Source organism: Nematolebias whitei, chromosome 9 (genome assembly GCF_014905685.2).
Source record: "Nematolebias whitei isolate Nwh7 chromosome 9, NemWhi1, whole genome shotgun sequence".
NCBI classification, from domain to species: Eukaryota; Metazoa; Chordata; class Actinopteri; order Cyprinodontiformes; family Rivulidae; genus Nematolebias; species Nematolebias whitei.
In genome coordinates, this window is record NC_056506.1 from 38,139,942 (window position 1) to 38,161,934 (window position 21,993).

The window sequence follows — 21,993 nt, forward strand, 5'->3', positions numbered from 1 at the left end:
ATATATATATACATACACATATATATATATATACATATATATATATATATATATATATATATATATATATATGTATATATTCAGAAGAACTTTCACTACATCCTGCAGAATTTGCTAATTTGCATTTCTACAATTGTTCATTGCTCGGAACTCAATGTCTCGCTTGGACCATTTAGCCGAACGAACATAGATTTAGATCAATTACTACTTGCTCTGCTGCACATGCATCACATCATGAAGAATTGGTGTGAAAGGGTGACTGTGTAGTTGTCAGTCTGCTTCCTGCTTAAGTGGGAAATAATTCTTTCTTAAGAAGGCCTGAGTAATGGCCAGTGAATCAGACAGTCCAACAGAGCCCGAGGAAGAGAAACTGTGTAATCTTATATTCACAGCTGTGTCACTTAAGCGCTCTGTTTTTCTCTCTCTGCCCTCATGAAGCATTAGGTAGCACTGTGAGGGCAAACACTTGCTTTCCTGTTTGCTGTCAACAGCTAACTCCTTGCAGCAGTACTGAAGTCAGTTGGAGAGAGAAAATGAGTAAAAGGCTCCGTGCTGGGTCTTTTGCCTTCGGGGACATTAACAACCTAAACACTGAGGACAGTGTGTCGGGATAATGAGAATACATTATCCCACTCTGGAGTGCATGCTGGCACATTTTAGAACCACTTCATCAAAGTCTTATGTACAGCTGCTTACTGAAACAACAAAAGAGAACATTTAGGTATGAATATTATCATTGAAATTAAAATATGATTTGTTTTAGTCTTGTAGCTTTTGACATGGATGTCTATACATAACAAAAGTCCTAAAACTCGGAGCAGAACATTCAGAATTTAGTGATGCTTGGAGTGCATGTGTCAAAATTAATGCTACATTCGACTGTCAAAATAATCAAAATCAGCTCTTTTTTTTTCCCTGAACAATAGTCAGACATTTTTACACAGCAGTGTTGAGTTAGAGATGATACTACCATCTTTGTGTTGGGATTCTGTGTTTAGTGTGTATTTCTTTTAACAAAGTGCCCATTGTTGTTCATGTTCATTTTTGTCTCCATTGTAAATGATCAACCAGTGTCTAGGTATTTTCCCATTTAAAATGACATTTTTATATGTTACTGCACGATTCTCAATTTACTCCCAATTTAAATATTTGTTGTTTGTAATTTGACTGATTTTATTTTGAAGTTTTGTTCTTGTCAGTCATAAGGCCAAACGTGAAAAGGAGGGCACTAAACACCTGACATCATTGTTGTAATTTGAACACTTGGTGAAAGTTCAAAATCCAATAAAGGCATTAGTAAAAGACTTTCCTAAGTCAAATAGAAGTGAATGCTGAGCTAAAATCAATAGGAAACCATTCGAGTATAGAATTTATTATTTTCAGAGTTTATAAAAATAGACTATAGGACGGTAGAGATTGGATCCTCTGGAAATCTGTTTGCTCTGAATGCAATTCGGTCAGTGTTCAGGGAAGTAAGTATTCGATTCAGTGTGCTTGAGAATCAAGCTCTCATAGTACATCTTTAAAATGAGGTGATCCTTTTCTATCAACTTGGAGTAAATTGCAGGATAAGAACAGAAGTATTGTCTGATAATGGATAAGGAGAGGATGTGGTAGGGCTTTCTGTAAACACCCCCTGGGCTATTTTATCGTCTTGGTGTGATGGAAAAATGTGGGTAGAATTTAGAATTTCTGAGTTTAAATAAATGCACTAGTAAAGCTAAATGAAATAAATGTACCATACACCTGCTGATGACCAGTTTCTGTGGTGAGTTTCCTGAATTTCCATCCATCCATCCATCCATTATCTTTACCCGTTTATTCCATTTTGGGTCACGGGGGTCGCTGGTGCCCATGTCCAGCAATCACTGTGCGAGGGGCGGGGTACACCCTGGACGGGTCGCAAGTCCATCACAGGGACACATAGAGACAAACGAGACAAACAACCATTCACTCTCTCACTCACACCTAGGGACAATTTAGAGTTACCAATCAGCCTAACATGCATGTTTTTGGTCTGTGGGAGGAAACCGGAGTACCCGGAGAAAATCCACGCATGCACGGAGAGAACATGCAAACTCCACCCCGAAAGGCCCCTGGACCGAGGTTTGAACCAGGGACCTGCTCGCTGAGAGGCAGCAGCTCTACCAGTTGTGCCACCGTGCTGCCCTCCTGAATTTCCATCAAGAGTAATTTATTCTGCAGCAGCAACAGGTAAATGGTAAATGGACTGCTTGTATATCACCTTTCTATCTCATCAAGATACTCAAAGTGCTTGACAACACAATCTGTGTCCTCATTTACCCATTCATACAGCACTCTATTATATCTCTGCAAAGACTAATCAGTGCTTTTAGATCACCAATGGGACACACATCAGAAGCAATGAGGGGTTCAGTATCTTGCCCAGGTACACTTCATCATGTGAGTGCTGGTGGAATTAAACCCCCAACTCTCCCATTGGAGGACGGCTTCTCTAACCACTCAGCCACTGCTGCCCCACAGGTGAATCTTCTTGACAGATTTAAGCACTGAGCAACACTGAGGTAAATGCACAGATTCTTTCCCCATTTTATCAGGTTTCTTTATCACAGAGCATTTTTTGCATGAGGTACTATGGAGTAAATTACAAATAAAAATGTGGGCAAAACTGTCTTTTTTTTAATATAACCAAACATTTTCTCCACGTAATGTACTTTACCAATACTTCAAGGTTCAATGTTCTTTATTGCCATTCGCAGCACATATGTGGTACATGAGGTGGAACAAAATTGTTCTCTAGGTCCCATTTACATCCTAAAAATAGCAATAATATAAAGTATAAAAAAAGAAACAATATACAAGGATCTAAGATATACTCTAAACACTAAAAATGTAAAATAATACTGTATATTAAACAGCAGCCTGAACCCGAGTCTGTGTGAACAGATGGGTATGAATATAGCAGCTTATGGGTAAGAAATCAGAAACATGGATAAAGTGACAATTCCAATTAAAGTGGCAATACAGTGATTTTTCTGGTTAAAGGTTCATGAGTCTAACAGCTTCAGGGTAGAAGCTGTTCCTCAGTCTAGTGGTTCTACACTTAATGCTCCGCAGCCTCCTGCCTGAGGAGAGCGGGGCAAAAAGTGTGTGTGCTGGATTAGTCGGGTCCTTCATGATGCAGGTGACCCTGTTCCTGCATGTGGAGATGTAGATGTCTGTGATGGTGGGGAGACGGACTCCAACAGTCTTCTGTGCAGCCTTCACCACTCTCTGCAAAGCTTTTCTTTCTGCAGCTGTGCAGCCTCCATGCCACACGTTGATGCTGGAGCACATGATGCTCTCCACTGCACACCTGTAGAAGGAGGTGAGGACTGAGTGTCCTGGTTCAGCTCGCCTCAGCCGCCTGAGGAAGTAGAGTCGTTGATGTGTGTTCTTGAATAGACTGCAAGTGTTGTTGCCCCAGCTGAGGTTGTTACTCAGGTGCACACCCAAGTACTTGTAACTGGAGACCACTTCCATCGCAGATCCTTATGTGTGCAGAGGGGGGTAGGTGTGTTTGTACCTTCCTAAATCCACAACCATCTCCTTAGACTTCTTCACATTGATGTGGAGGTTGTTCTTCCTGCACCAGCTCTCCAGGTGTTCCACCTCCTGTCTGTAGCCGGACCCATCACTGTATGTCATGCATCCAACCACTGCTGAGGCAATAAGTCTTAGTATTAGTTATCTTAGTTGATTGTACTGACAAGGGTACTCCACTGACATTGAAGTGCCTTAATGAAATAGAGATGGAGTCTGAGTGTCTCTAGAGAAATGTTAAAATTAGACCATTTATTCTAAAGTTCTCAGTGTTAGAGAAAATGAAAGATAACAATTTTAGGAGTTTTTTATGTATTGGGAATATCAAAGCTATAACCTCCCTTTTGGTAACATAGTTGTCTTAAATGTGTATGGTTTAAGAATGTCTCCCCAGTTTTGTATGACACTGTGATGTGTGGCAGCTGTGCCGGTTGTGAGCACAGCCTGTGGAGGCTTGTGTTGATTGGATCCCACAAGGGCTTTGTGTGCAATGGCTGGTAAATGTTGGTATGTGTTTGACCTGAATCTGCTGACGGCCACAGCTCTTACACAGCCTAACCGTGAAGAGTTTGTTAAAGGTTTCAAGGGGACAGCCTCACTGCATCAAAAGTCTTTACATCGAGCCGAGCTGCAGCTGTTAAACTGCATTAGCTGTAAGATGCATTAATGTGTGAATTTCTGCATGAGAAAATTTATATCGAAAGCTTACGGCATCAGTTGTATGTGTGGCTAAAATTAAGCTTATTTTCAAATCACCAAATATAAAAGAAGATTGTGGAAAAATAAATATTCATATAATAGTTAATTATGTAACCTTTGGCTTTACTCTGCTAATTTTTTTAAGCAAATTTACATAGAAATACAGTGCAGTGACTACATGTAAGTGCAAATTGGAATCAAAATTTATTAATAAGCGATTAATAAAAAATAAAAAGTTGGCTCATTTATTGAAGCAAGTGAGTCATGGCTTAATAAAAAGAGTAAAGCGACAAAAAGAGATGTATGAATACAAAGAGCATTTAGGGTTAATATATGCTGCTTAGGTAAAATTATATTTCTGTGACTTGAGTGGTCTCTGTACTGTCTTTACAGTTATTTTATGTCTTCTAGACAGAGGTGTTCAACTGTGGTCCTTAAGGTCTACTCTCCTGCATATCATTTCTGTTTTTCCTCTAAAACAGTTCATTTCAATTATTTAATAACCAACTTTTAGAAGTAACTTTTTCATTTAAATCAGAAGGGCAGAAAACATCTAAAACTGGGGTCTCCGACATGCAGCTCTTTTCAAGTAGCTCCTCAACAAACTCATAAAAAATCTGCAGTAACATTTGATTTGTCGCTGCAGATAACTTACATTTCTATCCAATAAAATTCAGAGGTGTCCCAGCACCTTCGTACACTAAAAGATTGTTTGGCAATTAGTTGTCAAACAGTTATGTTGCTGTCAAGCTGGATGAGTCAGGGCTGATGTGAGACAGGCAGCCTCCATGACCGCAGTATATATCTGGAGTGGTTAACGGAGATGTTTCTAACAAGTGCATGTGTCTGATCTGTGCAGCAAGCCTGCTAGCGGGGGAAAGATACAATGTGCAGTGCCATTTTCCCAAAGTTCATAGCAACGTTTTGTGGAACTTTCCTCCAGGTAGCAATGTTCAAAAAGACAAGGTTAAGGAGCTAAAAACATCACTTCAGAGGCAAACGTCCTTTTTCACCAATCCCACAAAGACTGTCAGTTCTGCAACAGAAGCTTTGTTTGGAGTGGTGCTCACCCTAACTGAGAACAAAAAAAAACGTTGCCGATGGTGGAACTAAAAGGAGGTTTTGGCCATGGTAGCTAAAACTCTGTTCCAGGACTACAAAATGTAAAATTGTGTCTGCCACTACCGATGTGAGTCGGTGTTAAAATTGTTGCAAGAAAAGTGTCTGTTATCTGCAGATGCACTTAAAGAGCTAGACTCTGACCTGGACATGTGCGAATGGTTTTCAATTCAATTCAGTGTGACGAGTCTGTCAACGAAAGTGACACCCCAGCTGGATGATTTTAATTGGATGGTGTTTGGTGACTTTTCCACCAAAGAATACTTTATAACCTTATTCCTGCTAAAAATAAAAAAAAAAATAAAAAAAACAACCAAGGGAGTTAGTTTTTGCTCTGCTCTGAAAAACTACTTTGTAGATAAAATGGTCCCGATTGAAAACTGTGACAACTGATAGAATGCCTGCTATGGTCAAAATGCATATTCATGTAAATTCAATGTTTTTGTAATGTTTTATTGTGAATTTAGGATACAGATGTTTTGTAAATGGTCAGCCAAAACAAGCTTATTCCAATGGTTTGGGTGAAAATAGGCTATAAATATAAATATTACAAAACATGAGTAGCTCTTGGCCGTTTTCAGATTGTGAAAGTATCTAAAAAAAATTTTTTAAAAAAGTTGGAAACCCCTGATCTAAAACATGCAGGGAATTTGGGTTCCAAGAACCAGAAATCCCTGTTCTATACTCCAGTTCAACTCATTAACACTTGATATGAACAGTTAGTAGTTATACAGTTCCAATGACCAGTTTCATTGCTCACAGTTAGCAATAGTAAAAGATCAGATATAAATGCACCATAATGAAGCAACTTGTTGATTTTCAGAAGGTGTTAATAACAGATGCTGCTTGTACGGAGAAATGTCAGAGTGGTAACCGTTTATTTTTCAGATGCCAGCTTTTTTCACGTGCTGAGGGTGCAATTATTGATAAATAGGAAATTGACACTACCAATTTGCAGCAGCAGGGACAAGAATAAGGAACATTAAGTTGAGTTTTTTTTAATAGTTCAAAGCACTGAGTCATTTAATTGAAAAGTAAAAATAGCTAAAAAGCTGATGACTGTTGATAGCAATTGGAAAAGCCAGTGGTGAACCGTGACTAAAAGACCTGGGCCTTTAGTTGAGATGTAATATTGTAGCAACCTGATAAATGCTAATGTCAAAGACACTACAGAGCCGTGGCCCATTCACACCACTTTACTTTCCGTTTCACACTCCATAAAATCTATGAACAGGAAGTGCTGACATCTGACTTGGGGTGTTTCTTTTACAGTCATTAACAACCTGAACATAAATGCCAGCTCAACACTAAACAGAACAACCAACAGGGACCACTCATGTGAACGCTTTGGTCCCCAGACTTTCCAGCATGCTTTAAGGCTCACCCAGTCTTGTGTCCAAATATAACATGTTATTTTAATAATTCAGACTGAAAATTGACTCAGCTGTGCCTTCTCTCCTGACTGTGAAGTCCTAACCAATGAGATAGAACTTCAAACATGTTTCTGCCTGAGACAATAAAAGAATGTCATTGGATAATTGTATTTTATTGAATTTATAAAGTGTCTTGCTCAGCTGCAAAGTGTTATTTTAATAATAAATATTGAATAGCAAAATGTTTAAATTAAAATAATATTAAATAAAAATGTTAAAGTAATATTTCATATGGGCAGAATTCTTAGGCCTTCCATGATGGCATAGAGGGGCCTAAGGCAGACGTGGGCAACTTAAGGCCCCAGGGCCAAAAGCAGTCCGTGGACAATCTCCATAAAGCCCCCAATATTCTTAGTTTAAAAAAGAACAAGAAAAAAAGATTTATTAAAAAAATAACAATCTACCAACAAGTCTTAAGAAAATTTTTAAATTTATATATTTGCAATGGATGTTTTTTTTTTTTCGATTTAAATTTGCAAATTTTTTTAAAAACATTTTTAAGTTGTTATGTTTACAGAACTAGACTGAACTTTAAAGACTTAGAAAAACAAATATATAACTTTGTTTAGCATATTTCCACTAGCATAACATGCTACCATGTAAAATGTATTGTCACAAAAGCCAGTTTACAGAATATGTCTAATATTCCTAAAGGATATTGCAAAGACGTTTTATAAAGCATACTAACTACGCTACAACAAGAAAAAGCCTGAAAAGGGTTTTCTAGATAATCTGTCGTAAAAAAAAAAAATTAAAAAAAATTAATTAATAAAAATTCATTTGATTGCTTTAAACGTTTTGATAAATATATGTTGCCCACCTCTGGCCGAAGGGGTTCTCCACTGGATAAAGCAAAGGAATTTTGACACCAGCTAACGCAGCATGATTTGATTTTAGCTTTAGATAGAGAAGGGGAGGTTGAATGCAGCTACTCTGAACTGGAGAACTAACGTACTTTGCTTTCTGAGAATGACACATTCACCAATTTTCAAACACATGAGACCTCAAGTTTGATTTGGGGAAAAAAAAAACATGATTTTTGACTCAGCTTTCACATCAGACACCCAAATATATGCTCTCAAGCACAGAAAAGGTGATACTTGCTTACAGTCCATTCCCTTTAGGTCTGCTGACGATGACAGTCTGTTCCATGCTCATTTATTTCAGTGTTGTGCTTGCCTTTGAAGGCAACGCAGCGCACACACTCATCGTCTTTGATTAAAGATATAAGAACAGGCTCCTCTCAGGGTCTGATACGCCCAGTGGTGCTCTGATAGGTCTCGGACTTTATTAATCCTGATAAGAGAATCGATATAGTTCTATTGCAGAAAAAGCAATTTGGACATTGTGTTATAGGGGGACACCATGCGCAGATGGAAGTGGTGCCAACAAACAAAGCAACACAGGTATATGTTGTATTTTAAAATGTAAGCACTTGAATTTCAGATTAAAAATTGTATTTTAGTGTTAGAATGAACAAAAACATACAAAATTTAAAAAAAAAATGTGTAAATTTGTAAAACAGATACATCAGATGTGACGTTATTTGGAGCAGTGTGAATATTTTGTCGTGCCTAAGGCTGGCAGGAACACTCTGATTGTAGCAAGAGAGAGAATAAATGTTTTTAATGTAAGTCTGCTCAACATGGATGATGCTCAGTTTGTGTAGACCAGAGAACTGAATAAACGCTGTGCACGTCTGCTACAACACATAAAGCTTTTAAAACTCATTTTACTGGCATTAATATTAATTTAAACTTAGGGAAATTATAAAGTATTTTTAGCCACTTACCTGAGCGGGCATTTTTAATGTGTTAAGTTGACACACTTTGCTCACAGAATGTGCTAAGTAAGAAATACCACAAAAACATACAATATGCTGCCTTGACTTTAAAAAGGGAACAACTAGAAAATAAAAGCACACGTTTTTTTTTTCTTTCTTTCTTTTAGCTGTTCCCTTCTTCAGAGGTCACCAGTGAACCACAACCACAGACCACTGAGCTACCACAGCCCTCTGTGTGGAGCAGAGAGCTGCTATCTAGGACACCCAGGGGAGCAAATGGTGGGGGTGAAGGGCCTTGCTCAAGGGCCCAGAGGCAAACAAGGACGTTTTACCTTTCCCACCCACTTTTTGATGTTGTCAATCTGGAGAGTTGAACCGGTGACCTTCTGATCATAGGCCCACCACCTTCTCTAACCTCTGCACCATAACTCCCCAAAGGCACTAGTGATTTACTTTATTCGTTTTTTTTATTTTTTATTTACCCTTTATTTATACAGGTAGTCTCATTGAGCCACGAGAACTCATTTTCAAGAGAGACCTGTTTAGGGAGCAGATGGTGGGGTTTAGGGGCCTTGCTCAGGGACCCAGAGTGGGGCGAATGAGGGTGGAGGAAGGTGTGGGTGTTCCACCTTTTCCACCCACATTTTGATGTTGATGGTACCAGGAGTTGAACCTGCGACTTTCCGATCACAGGCCCATCTTCTAACCTCTGCGCCACCACTTCCCCATAGTAGTAGTAAGGTTGTTTTTATATCTTTTTTTAGGTCAAGTTGTACTAAATGCTTAATTCTGGGACAGATTGCTCTCAGACTGCAGGTTTACTTGTGGTTCCTAGAGTTTCCAAAAGCAGAATAGAAGGTAGAGCTTTCAGTTATCAGGCTCCTCTCTTGTGGAATCAACTTTCAGTTTCTGTCCTTGAGGCTGACACATTGTCCAGTTTTAAATCCTTTTTGAAAAATTCTATAGTTAGGGTTGGCTTGGTTTCCTGAGCTATCCCTTAGTTATGCTGCTATAGGCTTAGACTACTGGAGGATAAATAGACCACATTTCCTCACTCTGCTGCTGTCTTTACTTACTCTACATGTTTATATTTGTAATTTTTAATTAATCTATTCAATGCAATCTGCTGCTTCCTTAGATAGAGAACTTTACTAAATGGCTTTGTATGTATGAATATTTCTGTTCAGTGTCCTGAGACAACTTCTGTTGTGACTTGGTGCTGTATAAATAAACTGAGTTGAATTTAACTGAATCAGACATAAATGATGTGAGGAAAAAAACAAACATCTATCATTTCTACTTCAGTCCAGTCATCAAATCTCAATAAAATTTAGACCTTAGCTTCATGTGAGATTATGTTTTTTTTCTTTTGTTTGTTTAATTTCTGCTAACTGTTATAAAGCATTGTGTTAATTAACACCTGCTCCTGGGCTGTTAGGCCCTACTTCTATTCATAGGCTGACCCATTTTATCATTTTAAATTCATCCCAGCCTGCAAACGAGCTCTGCTGTGACCCAGCGGGATTTAAACACTCGCCTCTTTTTGTTTCAGGAGTTACATCAATTTGTTGCAAAAGCATGCAACACCCTATGGTTCCACATATCAGCTGTGCAATTGGCATTTTGTTAAATGTTTTCTTGACCCGCTTATTTAGAAACTTTTAACAAATCATACAGTAGTGGCAACACAGTGACTCTGAATTTAATTTTGCAAAAACAATTTTTTTTATCCATTTTTTTTGTTTGTTTGTTTCACGCACTTCTAAAATCCTTTTCACGATGCGTCATTGCATATTCTATAATATGTAGAACTTTAAAGTATTTTTTCACACAGAGAGGGGAAACTTGAAGCATTTCTAAGCTTATTTCACTCATTTTACATAGCGTGCATGGGATAAGTTACCAGTAAAATCTGTGGATAACAGAGTTTGGTGCACATGCATGTTAGCAGCTTTGGTTTTAGCAGTGTCCCAGAAGCCTGGAGCTTTTTCAGACTGACATTCAGCTAGAGGTGAAATACGCTCTGAACATGCAAACAGAGAAACCATAGCCGACTTGCAGCTTCACTACCATAAAGTCTTGCTTTGAGGTGGCTTTGTTCAATGCGGCTGCATCGTGCCATGTGTCATAAGGGAACGCTCACCTCTGAACTCTGATTTTAACAGAATAACACAAATTTATTCGTAAAGGGAAATTTTAGTTTTGTCTTTGATTTCATAAGCTGCTTCTAGTTGACCTATCAAACCCAGAACAGAATAGAAGCAGACAGCAAGAGACCTCCAGGTCTTTGTAAATTTATAATTGGAGCGCACTGCACCTCACATCTGCCTTTTTTTTTTTTTGTAGACTGACTAATTCTGTGTGAGAGACACAGAGTTAAGACACACAAGAAATGTACTGTTTTGAAACCAGGACAGCCTTGATGGGTTGAATTGAGGTTATGCGAGGAGAGGGAACCCTTGTTGAGTGAGGTCAGAGGTCATAGACTGGATGAATACTGCAGACAGTTGAAATAAAGGCCATTTCATGGGAAAGTTGCGTCCTTGAAAACAGAAACGTGTTCTCTCATCAGTGTATGTCTAGAACAGGGGCCTGCAACCTGCAGCTCTGGAGCCACATGCAGCTTTGACCAAAACTAACATAAAACACTTTTATTGGTTGTTATACAAACAACAAAAAGGACTCGTTTTAGCAGTTTTCCTGTCATTTCTGAATACTGGAACAAGTACAAAGAGTAAAACATACTTTTAACTTTATGCTTTATTTTTATACTTAATTAACAATTACATAGCTCATAGTTTTTATTAAGTAAAAAAAGAACTATCCCCCCCACACACACACACACACACACATACACACTTTACAACAATCTGGTCTTTTTGTTTATCTTAAATTGTAAAAATATCAATTGATGTTAAAATTCATGACATTTTTAACTTTATAGAAGATCGGCTCTTAACAGGAACTCGTAGGTGGGGGAGTGGTGGCGCAGAGGTTAGAGAGGTGGGTCTGTGATCTGAAGATCGCCGGTTCACGCCCCAGCCCCGACAACATCAAAATTTTGGGTGGGGTAGGTGAAGCACCCACACTTGCCCACATCCTCATTCGCCCCACTCTGGGCCCATGAGCAAGGCTCTTAACCCCCCCATCTGCTCCCTAAACAGGTCTCTCTTGAAAATGAGTTCTCGTGGCTCAATGACACTACCTGGATCATATTGATCCCGTAGGGGGAGTGGTCGCGCAGAGGTTAGGGAAGATGGGCCTGTGATCGGAAAGTCACAGGTTCAACTCCTGATACCGTCAACATCAAAATGTGGGTGGAAAAGGTGAAACTACCACACCTGCCTCCACCATCATTTGCCCCACCTGGCTCCCTGAGCAAGGCCCTTAACCCCCTTTGCTCCCAAAAATAGGTCTCTCTTGAAAATGAGTTCTTGTGACTCAATGAGACTACCTGTATAAATAAAGGGTAAATTATATACTGTATATATATTATACCAGTTTTATCCTCCCTTCACTGGCTCCTTGTGCATACCAGAATTTATTTTAGAATTCTCCTGCTAACCTTTAAGTGCATAAATGGCCTTGCACCCCCTTTTCCGTCTGTACTGGAACCATATGTTGCTTCTCGGGTGTTGAGATCATCAGATCAGCTGCTTTTGGTTGTACCAAAAACAAGACTGAAGTTCAGAAGAGATTGGGTTTGTTCAGTCATGGGCTCCAATTTTTTTGGAATGATCTGCCCCTTATCATCAGGGAGGCCACCTCTTCTTTTTAAATCTCTTCTAAAAACTCATTTGTTTTCTCTGGCATTTCCCACAGTGTGATTTGATTTATTTAGTTATTTATTTTTTGTTCTGTGCTTAATGTTATTTTTTGATGTTTTTAATAAATTTATATTACTATAAAAAAATAAATAAATTACTCTCATTTGTTTTTTTATTAAGCACTTTGGTAACAGCTTCTGTTTTAAATGTGCTTTATAGTTGACTTGACTTTAAAATGTCACCCCTAGTGGTCACAACAGCCTCCTACAACAAGTTTAAAGTGGCCCATGGGCCACCAGTTGATAATCACAGTTGTAGCAGGTTGTCGTGGCTCTGAACACTTAATTTAGTGAACAAAGGTGTAAAAATGGCTCGTCTGATTCTAAAGGTTGCAGACCCCTGGTCTAGAATAAAAATGCTTCTATCCTTTAAAAATAGGTGTTAGTTTCATAAAATGCTATTTTTTATTACTTGAATCTAATTAATGAATCATAATTATACTCGTGTTACACATTCAGCACAAACAAATGACCCGTTTGAGAGTTTCCACTGTCATTTTCTTGAAATAATTGATAAATCGTGTTTTCATGCTTATCTGTCCCATTTGTTTTCATCCACCCATCTGATCAGATGTGTTCAAGTGGTGCCACTTCAATAAGCACCATGACAAAAACCCAACAAGCTATCTTTAAAAATCTACTTGTCCTTTTATTTTACACCAGAGAAATAATGTGGAGAACCATCAGAGGACACATACCCGTGTTTGAAAATAATAAACTAATACTGGTTAATCAGGCAAAATAAGAAATCATCAAAAGTTTTGGCAAATGACGAAATCTGACGCCAACTGTTTACTAAAGGCAAATAAAAGAAAATATGAGTCATTCAGGATGAGACAGAAATCAATGCTGGGATGTGGTAGTTTGAGTTGAGCAGTGACACACTGTGATTGGGAGACTGGGGAGCTGTGGGTTCCAGTTTGATGCACGTCCACTCACTGAAAGGTTCTGCACTATTTCAACTTGAAGCCGTGGGTGATTTTGAGAAATGTGTTTATCAGAACGTTCATCTTCTCTTAGAGATGCACTTGGAAACTCTTTGTGAACATTATGTCAAGACCCCTCTAAAAAATACAGGCTTTCTGACAACAAAATAACCACTAAAACCAGCTTGGCTAAACAACCAATCACAGCAAAAAAATGGAGCATTCAACCTACAAGCAACGCTCGAGACAACTTCCAGTGAAAAGATGAAATCCCCCTCGTTGGAACGACTTCAAAGTTCCTGCTGCACGTCAGAGTAAAAGTGCACGCCAGCGTGAGCAATTTTTGAGAAACACGAATCAAACCTCCCACTAAAAGTGCAACTGTTTGGCAAACTGTTGAACTGGAAGGATTGGTTTGACAAAAAAAAAAAAAAAAAAGAAAAGAACATGTTGAAATCCATAACAATAATTTCATCATAAGCATCATCTTGAGTCTGTCACAGACCTAAAAGCTGTTTTTAATAAAGCTGATATGTTTGGAGCATTTCAGGGGAGTTCATGTTTCGTAAAGAAGTGGCATTGACTTCATCGGTCTTATGATTAATACAGGGGTTACATAATAATGCGACAGTGTTGGCGCTAAGAGACTTGTGATGTGCTGTCTTCAGCTTTTACTAAGCCTGAGATGGCTCAGCCACAGAAGTCAGCAGCATAACACCATCCATTTGGCATTTCTTTCAAATTACAAGCAAATATTTAGTCTATATTTGATTCACTGTGGCTTTAGGCTGGAAAAATTGATGAGACATAAACACGTGACACCATTTAAAGAGCTTTCCTTCTGTTTATTCAGCGATCCGTAAAGAAACCATCTGATTGTAAACGAGGCTTAAAGTTTAGTGCAACTTTGCCTGAATGCAAGCACTTGAGCTGATGATTCATAATTATCATAATTTTGCATTATCCACAGAAAAGTTTCATTTGTCTTTTAACACCTGGATGAAACTAACCCATTATTTCCATAATGAACTCAACTCATTTGAAGTATTTACAACGTTGATTTCTTTTCTTGTCATCCTGCAATCTCATTTTGTCTCCTTCTAACCGTAATGGTACAAGACTGAAGAATTAACACTTGTAACTTTGAATCTAGAGGTTCTTACACTTAATGGGCAACGACAGCTTGCTGAAGAGGGCGACTGACAGTAATGTCATGGATTTAATTGCAAACATCAGATCATCAGCAGGCATGTTTTGGTTTTAAGGTGAATGAAAAAAAAGGTCAAATGACCTGGAGTAACTTTCATGCAGCTGAGGTTAATAAAACACAACCTCAATCAGATCACAACATCTGCACAAATAAAGTAGCCTTATTATTTGCCACGTGACATTTTTTTTAATTTTTGGTTTGTTTTTAAAGCTGGAAAAAGCATAAAAGACGTCAATTTTATTTAGGTATTTCTAATTTGCTGGTATTACTAATACCTGCTCCTTATTATTCGGGTCAGGTTTTAAAATTAGCCATGAATCATGACCTTATTTGACCAACAAGCTTTCCGTAAATGTGACGTCCTGCAAACAACAGCATCCAGACAGATGTTATGGCACATTTCAGAAATAAACACATATCCATCCATTCATCAATTATCACGCCCGCTTCTTCCTTTTCAGGTCACTGGTTCCCATGTCCAGCAGTCACTGTGCGAGAGGCGGGGAACACCCTGGACAGGTCTCCAGTCCATCACAGGGACGCATGAAGACAAACAACCATTCGCTCTATCGTTACCAGTCAGCCTAACATGCACGTTTTTGGTCTGTGGGAGGAAACCGGAGTACCCGGATGAATCCACGCATGCACGAAGAGAACATGCAAACTCCACCCAGAAAGGCACCCGGCTGGGATTTGATCTGGCGACTTTCTCGCTGCGAGGCGGCAGTTCTACCAACTGAGCAACCGTGCCGCCCCACATAGAACATGTGTTATTTATTAAAATGCTATTCTTGTATTTGTTCTATTTGTTTTTTTTTTTTTCATGTTTATTTATTTATTTTCGTGTGTCAGAGTAAATTATGTTGTTTTTTTTCCACAGGCCAGTAAATAATCTTTAATGGTACTAGTGTTAAAAATAAAAGTAGTTTTTTATTCTGCTCTTGAATGCAATTACTTGGGTGTTTAATGTAACGAATATACTTAAAAACTATGATAACACAATTCTGGAAATAATAGGCTCCGACCCCTTCATCTCCCCCCATGACTGAAACCAGATTTAACATCAAACCATGATGCCTTCACTGAACCTTGTAATATTGTTAATAATGCTTTGCCAATGTTTTTGGTTAATATTTAATTTAAAAAAAAAAACGGTCAGAAACTATTTTTTCCCCCGTACAAACATGTTCTGTAGAACAACAACAAAGCTCAGGCTTGTTTTTTGTTCTATTTCACTGTGTCTTTTCTGAACGTTGTTTTGACATTTAAGTGCACTTAGATTTAGAAATTAGGCGTTTACTCAAAAAATAAATAAATAAATTATCCAATCATTTGCATGACCAGTAAATGTCGACTTCCTTTTTTTTTTTTTTTTTTACTGTTGGAAAATAATCAGTTTGAAACACAGACATTCCTAGTAACTCATATTAGACTTGCATTTTTCACGTCATCGGTTAATGTTTACATTCAACCAGCTTGCTTGTTTTATGTGGTTGCAGTTGAAAAATAGTCTCAATTTTACTGAAAAACATATCAGTTACAACAAAAAAGTCACAATGGCCTCCAAGGTACAGGTCTGATGTTTTGTTGCCTATAACTCTGTCAGTCCTGGGGTTATTTAGTCGCTGAACTGTTAAAAATGTCCCTGATTTTTTTTTTTTTTTTTTTACAAAGCTGCCCTGACATTTCTCAAAGCAGCACACGAGACGCACGCTATATCAAAGGCCTAGCAGTCCTTGAAGGAACGCATGGCGCCCGTCCACAGCAGTTTTCTTTCCTTCTTTCTTTTTCTAAAATCAACTTGTGCTGGTAAAGAATGCAGTTATAGCAGTTTTAGTCAAAACCTTATGCACGTTGTAAGATCTTGGAAAAAGTGATGTGTTGACCACCGTCCTCAGCTACTGCCAAAATTAGATCAATAAAACAAAATTTGACATTAGGTTTTAGATGTGCCCCTAACATTCTGATAATTTCATTAAAATCTATGTTCTTGAGGTATTTTGCTGATAGACAGAGTTGATAATGCCAAAGTTTTAAGCAGGGATACTGTGTGATATCTAGTGCTTGACCAGACGATGCTACTACACCAGATTTCAACTTAAAATCTGCAAAAGTTGTCAGAGTTATAATCATTTTTATGCTTCCTGAGGTCAGTTGGCTGGGGTGGCCATTTTGAACTGGACTGACTGCAAAAGATCTGAGCATTTCAGTCAATTTTGTTCAGATGATGATTTTTTTGCCAATGCAGACAATACACACGCACAGACATAAGCATGCATAATGAGCTAATGAAAACCCTGAGTCCTTTTCACAAAAGGCAGCTGAGGTCAGTGCTTTTATTGGGAATACAGCAGTCCTTTAAAGTTGCTCTTTCTGAAGCAGCTGTTCCAGTGACAGCAGGTGTAATGAGTCTCTTCTCTCCATCGGAACAGAAGGAGGGTGAAAGCAGAGCACGAAATCACCCAAAAAATGAAAAATGGTGCAGTCAGCCATGCAGCTGCTGAGTCTGTTGGCTTGTTAGACACTAAATATGAGGCTTATAGCTCAAAGTATGTCCCAATGTAATAAGCATGCAAGTAGTTTGCTAAACTGATTTCAAACTTTAGTTCAGAAACTCACTTGTCAAACAAGTATAAAACTTATGATCTTTTCTTACTCGTGGTGTTGTACTTCACCCCGTTAATATAAGCAGGGCAGGGTCTCTCCACAATCCTGCCGGTGCTGCTCCGCGGCCAGCAGGTTCCAATTTCATCCGTGGTGGCATTGCAATATAAACCTAAGATGTAGAGGATGATATGAAAGAAAGGCAAAAGATGCTTTCATATTTCCACGATGCACAAAAAAAAAAAAAGTGAACAATTAAAAAAAAAAAAAAAAACCTTACCATCAGTGCTCAGCAACGAGAACGATGCGTTTTCCAAAAAAGAGTCGTGAAAATGCTCCATCAAAGTGCAGTTTAAGTCCCCGAGCTCTCCCAGGATGATCTCATAGATGGTGGCGTCCATCGCTGTGTTTCAGCCGCGCGGAGATCCACTACAAGTTGGAGAGGAGACGCGCGCGCAAATGAGCCCCGTGGTGATGGCGTTCAATGTGAGGCTGGATGTGAGGCAGGCGCGCCTTCTGGGAGAGCGCGTCCCAGCACGCGCCCAATCAGAGGCGCCGACGCGCTCATCCGTCCGCGGGAAAGACAGAGGAGCTCAGCTGACCACTTCAGGGCCGGCTGACATTTCACACCTGCCGCGCGCCTGTCAGCTTCACGCAGCGCGTGTTGGTGGATAGGTGCGCCGGACGCAGTCTGCAAAGTCCGTGAGAGAAAAGTACAGCAGGTGGCTTTAGCTTTGTTCCCATCAACACACAAACATAAAAAGGGGTTATCTCCCGCCGCAGCAGAGCGATAATGTTTTGCCTGTTATGCATGTGTCTGTTAGTCAAATATCTCATGAGTCATGGAACGAATATTAAGGAATCTTTCAGAATGCTGTCACTGCATGAACATCTGCAACTGATTAACTTTTAGAGTCCCTATTCAAGATGGCCGCCATATCTAATCAAACGCAGGAAACACAAAAACAGTTTTACAGATGTTAACTTAAAAGTTGTGACTTAAGTAGCTGAAACTGATCTTATACTCTGACCACTAACTGATCGTGTGAGGTTTGCTTACTAAAACTGTGCTATTAAGTATTGGAGTTATTGGTTTGTCTGTTAGCAAAATATCTCATCAACCACTGGACGGATGTTTTTGAAACATTTATGAAATAATCAGTGGTTGTGCGTAAAAAAGTGTTTACATTTTGGGGGCAACACAATTCAAGATGGCTGCTAGCTGATTTCAGAAAACACAAAAATGGATATAACTAGTATAGTTTTAGAAATATTGAGCTTAAAACTGCTGCAGTGGCGCCGTTGTCCCTTCTGTGATCTTAAAACTCTGAAGCTGCAGTTTTGAGTCCAGGTTGCAGCAGGAAGGGAATCCAGCATCAACCAATTGCCACATCTTTCATGCAACTTTGCTCAATGTGGTGACCCCTGCAAAACAAAAGCACTGAAATAACAACACGTTTAAAACTTGAGTGTAGCTGAGCATCATCCCAATATTTACTCTAAACACTACACAATGTCATGTTTTTGCTTAAACTTCAGTGATAATGCTTGGTCTCCATCTTCACTGTTACCATAATATTTCATAAACATAATCTCGACAGATTAATGAAACTCGTAAATTTTCCAGCGGAGCAAAACGTAATTCATTAACAAATTGTCACACTTTTAATGTGAATACAGTGTTTTATGTTAGAAAATGTGTTAATTATGAGTAAACCTGTCAAATACAGCACAACCTTTTTTTTATTGTCGTCTTCTGTTGCAAAAAACAAAAAAGCATGAGATACAATAAAAGTGTACAGTTAATACATTACGTATCAAATGTACCTCAATGAAAATGGCACAAATTTCTCTAAATTAGAAAATCATCTTGCATGACGGTGTAATCCAACACGTCAAGGGCCCAGTTTAATCTGAATGAACTTTTAACAGTTATCTTATTTTCAGCTGTTTTGTTGTTAGGAGTCACCACAACAAGTCATCCTCCTCCATATCACTCTGTCCTCACTCCATGTCCTCTCTAACTGCTTCCTCATATTTGTCTTTTTCCTGGCAGATGCATTTCTAACATCCTTCTACCAGTATACCCACTGTCCCTCCTCTGAACATATCCAAACCATCTCAGTCTGGTCTCTCTAACTTTATCTCCCAGTTGTTCAACCTGAGCTGTACCGCTGATGATCTCATTCCTAATCTTATCCATCCTTGTCACTCCTAAGGAGAACCTCAACATCTTCATTTCTGCCACTTCCAGTTCTTTCTCCTGTCTTTTTGTCAATGCCAATGTCTCCAGACCATACAACAGGTGTTCTCACCTCGGTCTTGTACACTTTTCCTTTGACCTTTTCTTCCATACATTTGTCACAAATTACTCATGAAACTTTCCTCCATCACTCCATCCTGCCTGGACTCTCTTTTTCACCTCTTTACCACACTCATCGTTTTCCTGGACAGTCAACCCTAAGAACTGCACTTTTGTTACGTCTGCTCCTTGTAGCCTCACTGCTCCACCTGCCTCCCATTCACACAAATGTACTCTGGTGTGCTAAAGCTGACTTTGATTCCTTTTCTGTCAAGTGTATATATTTCACCAGTTTCTCTTCCACCTGTTCCCTGTTCTCACCACAGATCACAGTCATCATAGTCCATGGGGATTCCTGCCTGCCTCATCTGTTAGTCGGTCCATCACCAGAGCAAACAAGAAGGGGCTCAGAGCAGATCCTTGATGCACTCCCACCTCCGCCTTCAAGCTATCTGTCTCTCCTAGAGAACATCTCACCACTGTCCTGCTGTCCTCATACATGTCCTGTACCAGTTTAACATATTTCTCTGCCACTCCAGATGTCCTCATGCAATACCACACCTCTTCTCTCGGCACCCAGTCATATCTAACAATTTTCAGTCAGATCATCTGGACAGTTTCTTTCTTATTTATTTTATTTTTTTGTGCTGAAACATTTCACCTTCCATCCAGAAGGCTTCATCAGTCAAGGAAGCACACAACACAAAACTGATTCTTCCCCCAACAGCTTACTCCAAAAGTGGAACAAACCAGTTATGTTGGTGCTAAGATGGTGTATTTGGCACGCCCCCCTCCTCCAGTGCTGGCCCTCTTCTTCGTCGACAGTCAACTCAAACTGGTTCAAAACCAACAACGTCCATGCTCAATAATCCATGTATAGAATCCAACAATTTTCAGTCAGGTCATCTGGACAGTTTCTTTTTTTTTTTTTTTTTTTTTGGTGCTGAAATGTTTCACCTTCCATCCAGAAGGATTATTGAGTATATCTGTATACCTGGATTATTGAGCATGGACGTTGTTGGCTTGGAACCAGTATGACATGACTGTCGATGAGGAAGAGGGCCGGCACCAGAGTAGGGGGTGTGCCAAAGAGACCATCTTAGCACCAACATAACTGGTTTGTTCCAATTTGGCGTAAGCTGTTGGGGGAAGAATCAGTTTTGTGTTGTGTGTTTCCTTGACTGATGAAGCCTTCTGGATAGAAGGTGAAACATTTCAGCACCAAAAAAAAAAAAAAGAAAGAAACTGTCCAGATGACCTGACTGAAAATTGTTGGATTGTACACCTGGATTATTGAGCATGGACTTTGTTGGTTCATCCAGTCATATGCTTTTTTCTAAATCTGCAACGACACAATGGAGTTCTTTCTGCCCCTCTCTGTTTCTCAGCATGAAGCCGTACTGCTGCTCACAGATAGTCTCTCTCGTCTAAGTCTAGCTTCCACAATTCTCTCCCAGATCTTCATCGTGTGACTCATCATAATTCCCCTGTAGTTGCTACAACTCTGTACATCACTCTTGTTCTTTAAATCTGAACTAATCTCAATTAACTTTGACGGTAATGGAAAGAAGAAAAGTCCAACGTACAAGGGGCAAGATCCACTGGAAAATTTGCTTTGGATACAAACTTTTGCCAGTACCTTCAAACTGGAGAGATCCACATTCATCAAGTTCAAAAGTCACACCAATCCTTCAACAACAATCAGATCAGGCAGGTTGCATATGCAAATTATTGAAGATATTTCAACTGTACTTGATCCACCATACTGATCCCTGTTGATAATTGCTCAAGTCATTGGACATTAGATGTCACTTATTGAATATTTACCCACACAAATTCAAACATTTCTCTGAGGAATACTGTTTTAGGGATAAAATACTTTATGTTTCAAATAACAAATGTGCCTCTTTCAAACTTCAAGATGGTCAGAAGCGGCAGTTTTGACATTTATTACTTTGCCCTGAAATATATTTCAGGCACTTGTAATTTAATTTTTGTAAGTCACAATCTGGGAGTGGTGGTGCAGAGGTTAGAGAAGGTAGGCCTGTGATCAGAAGAGCTCTGGTTCAACTCCCGGTACTGACAACATCAAAATGTGGGTGGGATGAAGCTCCCACACCTGCCTCCACCCTCATTTGACCCACTCTGCAAGGTCGTTAACCCTCACCATCTGCCCCCCTGGGCACCCAACATAGATCTCCGCTCCACACAGAGGGCTGTGGTAGCTCGGTGGTCTGTGGTTGTGTCAGGAAGGACATCCAGCGTAAAAATAATCGCCAAGTCTTCGTGCGACTTAGTTCGCTGTGGTGACCCCTGAAGAAGGGAGCTGCCGAAAGGAGGAAAAAAAGTCACGATCATCATTTAAAAAGCAAAATTTGAATATATAATAATAATACGATGTGTACAAATATGTCCTCACAGTGTTTCAAGTGTCAAAAAACATCATTTCAGAATATTATAGAATAGAAACAGCCTTTATTCTTCCACAGAGGGAAAAATCAGATTCGCACAAATAGTTCCTAAAAAG

General features: G+C 39.2%; 1 protein-coding gene across 1 annotated transcript in view; it reads right to left on the reverse strand.

The window, feature by feature from the left end:
* The window catches only part of LOC119414678 (corticotropin-releasing factor receptor 2), a 53,883-nt gene extending 36,237 nt beyond the window's left edge, over positions 1–17,646 (reverse strand). The window contains 4 exon segments of the mRNA XM_037681778.1: positions 4,891–4,903; positions 8,800–8,811; positions 17,180–17,336; positions 17,445–17,646. Of these exon segments, the coding sequence (XP_037537706.1) occupies positions 4,891–4,903; positions 8,800–8,811; positions 17,180–17,336; positions 17,445–17,565 (303 nt within the window). The 5' untranslated portion in view covers positions 17,566–17,646.
* Between the last annotated feature and the right edge of the window lie 4,347 nt (positions 17,647–21,993).